This window comes from Vombatus ursinus, unplaced genomic scaffold, assembly GCF_900497805.2.
Source record: "Vombatus ursinus unplaced genomic scaffold, bare-nosed wombat genome assembly UNPS02012179.1, whole genome shotgun sequence".
NCBI classification, from domain to species: Eukaryota; Metazoa; Chordata; class Mammalia; order Diprotodontia; family Vombatidae; genus Vombatus; species Vombatus ursinus.
Genome location: NW_020951957.1, coordinates 12,642,428 through 12,650,743, shown reverse-complemented (window position 1 = coordinate 12,650,743; position 8,316 = coordinate 12,642,428). Strand labels below are relative to the sequence as shown.

At 37.1% G+C, this 8,316-nt stretch overlaps 1 protein-coding gene across 1 annotated transcript; it reads right to left on the bottom strand.

The window, feature by feature from the left end:
- Positions 1-2,757: 2,757 nt before the first annotated feature.
- LOC114039716 (UDP-glucuronosyltransferase 2A3-like) lies at positions 2,758-3,582 on the bottom strand. The gene is made up of 2 exons (XM_027857571.1): positions 2,857-3,582; positions 2,758-2,804 (listed from the first exon to the last, which is right to left on the bottom strand). Exons 1-2 carry the CDS (start codon positions 3,572-3,574, stop codon positions 2,758-2,760), a joined length of 765 nt encoding a protein of 254 aa, XP_027713372.1. The 5' UTR covers positions 3,575-3,582.
- Positions 3,583-8,316: the final 4,734 nt, after the last annotated feature.

Sequence of the window (8,316 nt, the reverse complement as noted above, 5' to 3'; positions counted from 1 at the left end):
GACTCTAGCTGAAGCTCAGAAGGTAGAAGCAGAGAGCTCTGCAACCATATTGTAGCTGTGATGCTGTGCATCGACTAGGAGACTGGAGGGAGCCACACCAGGGAATATAGGACACTCCCCCTTTACCCAATTTCTTTAGCAACAGCTATAGCTAATAATCTCTCATAATCCTAATGACAGAGTAGCTGGAAATGGGAAGGTGCCAAGCAACAGCACAAAAACAAAAAGCAAAAGCCTTCCCTGAACATCCTTACTTCCCCCCTTCCCACTCTGGATCCCTCTGCCTCTCATCCCCTCCTTCTGCCATCATCACTCTTAACTCCTCACCTTAAGCTTATTTCCAAAAAAGGCACAGAAAGCTATTAGAAAAATCAACCTTGGACTGAGGCTAAATAGTATTAGCCTCTTGTGCAGATTGCATATTTCTAGTTCTTAATATTGTTATCTATAATGAAAGACCTTAGCTTAAAAAGGTCAAAGTCTCTCACTGCATCTGGGGTCATCTCCAGTTGTCCTGACCTATGTCTTGCCATTGAACTCAGATAACTTTGGAGGAGAGAGTGAGGCTGATGACTTCGCACAGCCCTGCCTCACTTAAATCCAATTCATTTGCAAGTCAGCACATCGTGTTCCTGGTATCTATTGGTCTTCTTCAAGAACAAAGAAGAAACAACAATAACAATAGGTAATATTGCTTTTCTTCAATGGGCATCAATTCCTATGAATATTAAAAGTAACTGATATTTATGCTGGAAAATTGCAAGAACAACAAAAAGTTGAACATTCAACCTTAAGGTTAATTCCAAGAATGAGGTAGGAAAAGAAAGCCTGTCTCCACAAGTTCAGAGCATTCTGTTTTCTTTGTGACCTTGCTACAAGTATTTCTCTCTTCCTGATGTTGCTATGAAATGTTTCTCTCCTAGTGGATCTGCCCACACTGATCCCAATTGCTTTTATCAGTGAACAGGCAGGAACTAGCAGCCAATTCCCGTTCTATGACATGACAATTTATTGTATGTTGAGTTTTTGAAATATAGTTTCATTTTATATTTTCCCTATATAGCATAATTTTAAAAGTACATCATAAAACGGCATATTTTTCACTTCTTTCTCAACATCTAAGTTCACAGGCTTACAGAATTGTAGGAATTCAAATTTGTAAGGAACTAACAAATCTCCATACGATCTTTGCTTGAATACCATCAAGGAAGTGGTCCACACTTCTTCTGATGACAGGCCAGTTCACTTTTGGAAGGCATTAATTGTTAGGAAGTTTTTTCTTACATTACATGGATGTTATACTTCACTTGCCTCATTGCAAAGTCTACCCATAGCATCTAGTTCTTCCCTTTGGAGTCAAAGTAACTGGGTTTGAACTATACCTCTAGTGACCTAGAACAACGTGACTTTGAGCAATTTCACTCAACCTCACTGAGCCTCATTTCCTCATCTGCAGAATAAGGAAATTAGACTAGGTAACCCTGAATGTCTTTTCTTCCAGCTGAAAAAGTCACGGTCTAAGATTTTGTAACATCCAATCCTTCTTCCACGTGACAGGGATTCATACCTAATACGAGTCTACTATATTATCTTCTCTTAGCTAATTGTTTCTTGCTCAAGGGCTTTTTAATCTGGGCCCATGAATTTGTTGTTGTTTTATGTTCTGATAATTCTGTTTTGCTATGATTGGTTTCTTTTGTAAGTATGTATATTATCTGATGTATTTAAAAAAATTATTCTGAGAAGGGATCCGTAGGCTTCACCAGACTGTTAAAGGGGTCAAAGAATTCTTGTGCTAGTTTCTTTAATAAATCCCCATAAACAATGAACACAAGCTCCATTCTGTCTGCACTCTTATCAAAGCTTTCTAGTTAGTTAATTTCCTTTCATAATAAATCAGAGTACTATGGAATTTTTGTATTATCAGTTATATAATTGTAGCCATTGTTTTCTAGAACAGTTGGACAAATTTACAGCTCCATGGGCACTGTGAAAGCTTGACAGACTTCCCAAATCCTCCTCAACATGAATTCTGTTCATTGTCTGTCAACTTTGCTCATCTAATAGCTGTGAGGTGAAAGCTCAAAGATGTTTTGCAAAGTTTCCATTCCTCTTACTGATAATATGAAGAAGATAGTGAGGAAGAAAAAAGATTATGAAGTAAGAAGGTTAAGTTCTAATGTTCCATACCTTTGCATGTAAGATCTTCAGCTAACTGCAGTTTTAACCTTCATGCTTCTAAATCTTTGCAGTTGTTAAGAATAAAAATCCTTTCAAAAATGTCAAAACGGGTTTTTTGTGCTGATTGTTGAGAGCTATTTTGCTAAAAACTAAACAAATGCTTTGTCTACTGTCGTAATCAAATTCCAGTGGAGAGGAAATCTGGGTTCCAAGAAGGGGTTAGTGGCAATGAGTAACTCACAGGGAGATCTAGCCACTCAAGTCATAAGATTTGCTGGTAGACACACATTGGAAACACAGGATTATAGGATGATAAGAAAACACATTTAGGTGTCAGGAAAATGTATCAGGAATGGAGAAACACAAGGAACATATCATCATAAGAGAACTGATTTAGATCGATGTTTTCTTTTTCTAGTGAAAATTGTTTGTTTCTTATCACTACATAAAGATTATTTATTACTAGTATAATATCCAATACTACATTTAAGGCAGTCAAAAGCCTGCTTTTTTATACTAAGAAAGACTTTGTTTGAAGCTTTCTCAGTCTCTTTGTGATCTACAAAGGAGAAAAGCTTAAGTTAATGGAAAGAAGGCCACAATAATCACCTTGGCAGACAAAACTGAAAATAAGACAACTGGTACCAAAACACTTCAAAAAATTATTCATCTTACCTAATGCTTCACTATAAAACTGCTCCCAAATTATGTCATATAAATGGAGGTAGTAGTCAGAGAGGAGAGACAAGAGCATATTCTTTACTCTTTCCATAAAGGTCATCTTGTCAGTCAGTTTGCCCATGGGCATGGGTACATAGGAAAGAGGAGAAGGAAGTCCCCCATAGAATTTCTCATAGGTGTTCCCCATGCTCCACCTGAGACTATTTATGAAAGGGATTTCAAGCATCTCAGCTATCAGATCTCCACATGGAAACACAGCATCTGCAAATAGCACATCATAGCCAGTTTTTTGCAGTTTCTCCATGAGTGTCTGGTTGAAAACTACAGCTTCACATAATGATTTCATTTCAGTCATAAATTTCCCCATCATTTCATGAAATTTCCACATGGTTTTCCACTGTGAAAAATCATTGTTTTGGTTAACCATCTCATCCAAAAAAGTTTCCATTTTACTCCTCACTTCCTCTTCTGTAGCCGACACAGGAAAAGCTTCATAGTTCAGGCTGGAGGAGTCAGTGGGATCAATGAGAATCGTAGCAGAAGGCACTAACACAGTCACCATGTTACCCCTTTGTGCCAGCTCTTCAAGAACTATTTTCATATTAATCCAGTGGCTATATTCCAATGGCCATGCCAGGACCTTCCCACAGGACCCACATCCAAAGCAGCAGAACTGCAGTAGCAGCAGAACAGAAACCCACTTTTCAAACATAGTGCCTGATCCTGATGCCTTCTATCACACTGCACTACTGCTCTTTCAACACAGGTAAATCAATGGAAAAGTTAAAGATTAAACTCCGTAGGGAATTCTACCACTCTTCTCCTCCCACTGACAACACACACTTCAATTTTCCTCAGTGAACTTTGCCTATCAATTAACAATATTTTCAAAGCCCTTGACAGTTGGGCTGTGCTAAGTGAATTTGTAGGCAGAAGCCACAAATTCAGAATATGAAAAAGTATGATCCCATCCTTCATAAATCTTAGAATTGAAATAGAAAGAGCCAATATATGCTCATGAAACAAACCAAAGAACACAATGCAATATAACAAAACCTGCTAATTAATTCAATTCAGTTCAAGAAATATTTATGAGACACTCTGCTGAGTTTCAACAACCATTCAAACTATGTTGTAAATATTTATAATCTAGTTTTGTTCAGTCATTTCAGTTGTGGCCAACTCTTCATGACCCCATTTGGGATTTTCTTGACAGACATACTGGAGTGGTTTGCCATGTCCTTCTTCAGCTCATTTTACAGATGAGGAAACTGAGGCAAACAGGGTTACATGATTTGTCGAGAGTCACACAGCTAGTAAGTATCTGAGGCTGAGCTTAATCTTAGGTCTCCCTGACTCCAAACCTAGCTGCCTTTTAAAAAAAATAAGCATTGTATTGATATACATTGATATAATTATATTATTGATATAATTATAGAATTGTTGTCAACATGGTTAAGTTTACAGTTTCCTAATACTAAACAAACCCTTCCTTCCTGTTATAAATCCAATTTGATGATAGTATGCAATCTTTGTGATGTTGTTTTAACCTTTTTAGTAATATTTTATTTAAAGAATTTTGAAATGGGGCAGCTAGGTGGCAGAGTGAATAGAGCACAGGCCCTGGAGGACCTGAGTTCAAATCCAACCTCAGACACTTACTAGCTGTGTGACCTGGGGCAAGTCACAAGTTTATGTATCAAGACCATATCTGTGTCATAGGAGGCATTTGGCAGAAACCATTCTATTGCTCTTTTTGCAAGCAATTTATATAATACTGGAATCATTGTTCTTTGAATGTTTCATAGAATTTACTTGTGAATCCATCCGGTCCTTCCTACTTTCTTGGAAATTCATTTATGACTTGTAAAGTTTCTTCCTCTGAGATCGAATCATTCTCTCTTTTTTTGTTCTATTCATTTGAGTATTTTGTATTTTTGTAAATATACATTCGTTTAATCTAGGTTGTCAGTTTTATTGGCATGTTGTTGGGCAAAGTAATTTCTAGGAAGCTAGATGGTTCAGTTGTTAGAACACTGGACCTGGATTTGAGAAGAACTGGAAATTAAGGAGATAGCCAGCAATTGAGGACTGACTGCACAAGTTACGGTATATATGCGTGATGGAACACTATCGCATTATGCAGTAAGAAATGAAGAAATAGATGATTTAAAATACATATGGAAAGACATGTAAACTGATCCAGAGTGATATTCTTCCAGACCAGAAGAATAATTTATATTAAATTAATATTATAAAAATGAAGAATGAAATGAGGAAAACTAGGTGAAAATTTATACTAACAATACTATAAAAACAAACAACTTTTAAAGCTGCAAGAATTATGGTAAATACAATGTTCAGTAATCTTTCAGTTATGTCCGACTCTTTGTGACCCCATGTGGGGTTTTCTTGGCAAGGATATTGGAGTGGTTTGCCATTTCCTTCTCTAGGTTATTTTACAGATGAGGAAACTGAGGAAAACAGGGTTAAGTGATTTACCCAGGGTCACATAGCTAGGAAGCATCTGAGGCCAGATTTGAACTTGGGAAGATGATTCTTCCTGACTCCAGGACCAGTGCTCTATCCACTGAGCTGCCTAGCTGATCATCCATGATTCCAGAGAACAGATGACAAGAAACATGCTATCCATTATAGAGAAGTGATGAATTGAGGGTGCAGAATGAAACATTTTTGTATACAGCCGATGAAAGAATTTGTTTTCCTTGAATGTACCTATTTGTCACATAATTTTTTTCCTTTCTTTTTCCCAATGGGCTTGGGGTTTAGTGGTAACTAAAATAGATCTCTGTTGATTTTTTTAAATAGAGAGGTGGGGGTATGCTACAGATGTGAAATGTTGTGCACACATTTAGATTAGGTCACTACATATTAGATTTACTTAACTGTTTTACATTGTTACAAGAGACTTTTCACAAAGTGGGAGTACTCTCTCAATGTTTGTAATGTAAAAATAAAACACGTCAATAAAATTTTTATATAGTTTCCTTTTCTTATAGAATTTTCATTAATGAGATTCTATATGTCCTTCATAATCTTTTACAATTTGCTCTTATCAAATCAAGAGTGTATATCAGAGAATTGCTAATCTTTTTCACAAAATCAAAGATAGACAATAGACACTTCCCTATCATTTTCATCTCAGCAACAAGTTCCTTTTTTTTTTTTTTTTTTTTGGCTGGGCAATGGGGTTAAGTGACTTGCCCAGGATCACATAGCTAGAAAGTGTTATGTGTCTGAGGCTGGATTTGAACTCAGGTCCTCCTGAATCCAGGACCAGTGCTCTATCCACTGCACCACCTAGATGCCCCTACAAGTTCCTTCTTGATGTTAAGAATCACAGCCAGAATTGAATTGGTCCTGGTTGGTTCTGTTACCTATTAAAGGGTGAAATTAAGAGAAGTCAAGACATTGTTACTTTTGACAGAGAAGATCTAGGAGATGTATGAATAATTGAAGTTAATTTAAAATGAATGATTTATAAGTTTTCAAAACTGTCTAATGCTTCTCTCCTCCAAAACTAATAATTCTCTCCTCCACTTTCTTTTCTCCTCTATTTTCCCCCATTAGATCGCTGACATTTTTGAGAAAAAGATACTTGTCCAAAGATGTGGACAGATTTATAGTGCAACATTCCCTTGAAAAGTGGTATAAGTCACAAACAATACAACCAGATTTTGCAAACAGACTTGCATCCAGCATAAAAATACCTTCCACATCACTCTGGTATGTATGAGGCTATTGAGTGAAGGAGCCTTTTTTGCATTGAATTATAAGGGACTGCATAGAAGCAGAGAAATTTATGGGGTTTTTTTTCGGTAGGAATTAAGTCCATAATGAGATTATCCAAGAATGTAACAAATATTATGATTACAGAGAATAAAACAGAACTGTAAAAATGTGAAAATCACTTACATACAAGAATAAGGTTAGGACAGACAGATATGCAAGGTTCAGGGTCAGCATGTGCTACGTAGATATTAAGGACAAACTACAACCAAGAGTGAAAATGATCTCGGGGATGAAAATGTGGTACAGCATAAAAGAGTATTAAATTTATAGCCATTTTCTTCATCTCTAAAAAGAAGGAGTTGTACTACATATGAGAAACCCTTCTAAGGCATTTTGCAGCTCTAAAATCTATGGGATAGAGATTTGTCCTGTGATTTCATTGCCATAAGGCTATTCTGCATGAGTAAACATTCTCTATGAATTCATTTTGCTACCTTCTCTTCTTAAGACTTAGAACATTGTCTAGAGGAGGAGTTGAGTGATTTACAAAGAGTCACATGGGCAGTAATAATAACAATAATAGCTACCATTTATATAGAGTCTACCATATGCTAGACACTGCACTAAACACTTACAAATATTATCTTATTTGATCCTCTTAACAACCTTGAAAGAATAGTGCTATTATTATTTCCATTTTACAGTTGAGGAAACTGAGGCATACAGAGTTTAAGTGACTTGCCCAAGGTCAAACACCTAGTAAATGCCTGAGGTCAGATTTGAATTCACATTTTTTTCCCCAAAATATAAGCCTAGATTTCTATCCATTGCCCTCAGTATGTGTTAGCACAGTATTTGAACCATAGTATTTCTGGTTTTGACATCAACACTTAATCCACTATGCTATCCTCTCCACAACACTCTGAAATTTGAGTCTCCAAGGAGCAAGAATTTTTTTCACTCATTGTAAATTCAAGTCAAGTTCCCTGATGCCCTGTTCTTTACATGCAATCTCTCAAGGTTCCCATTGAGTCATAGGACTGTGCTCAATGCCTCAAGTCCACTAAAGAATAAGAAACAGTTCTGACCTAAAATTCTGCTGTGCTATTCGTTCCCAAGTGGGGATATAATGTACCAATAGCACCAAATATATTGAATCACTACAAGTGTAAGAGAGTCAATTCATCATCCTGTTATCAAAGGACAGCTCATCCATTTGCCCTGATGTACTGGCAGGAATAAATGGAGCAGCTGGAAGTCCTCAAGGTGGATGGCCTCGCCTGTGTGTTTCCATGAGAAAATCAAATGGGGCACACAAGTGGAATATCGAGTAACTGTCACTAGGTCCACAAGGGGCAAAGAAGCACATCAAACCCAACTTCCTGAAGCCTCCCTAACAACATCTCATCAACACAGCACTGTCACACACTTCTTTTGTTTTATGTGTTTAAAGTCAACAAACGCTTCTGAGAGTCTTAGTGGTACCTGCCACCAGGACAGAAATTCAGAAGAGGCCACGTAAGGCATGGCATACAGTTCAGCAATCAGTTTCATTTTAACTGTGGCAGAGTGAGCACTTCAACCTTAAAAGGAAGGTGGGTAGGATCAAGGAGACTATTTGGTGAAGGCAGTGGGACAGTGATTCCATGGCCTGGTAGCTTGAGTTCTCCCAGAATGATACTGATATGGATCCAGTGACTA

Excerpts from the sequence above, each read along its gene's own strand:
- LOC114039716 (XM_027857571.1), bottom strand. The coding sequence starts at position 3,574 with ATGTTTGAAAAGTGGGTTTCTGTTCTGCTGCTACTGCAGTTCTGCTGC. Across the intron at positions 2,805-2,856 it reads GTTTTATAGTGAAGCATTAG|TTTTGTCTGCCAAGGTGATT; the intron begins GTAAGATGAATA and ends TCTTATTTTCAG.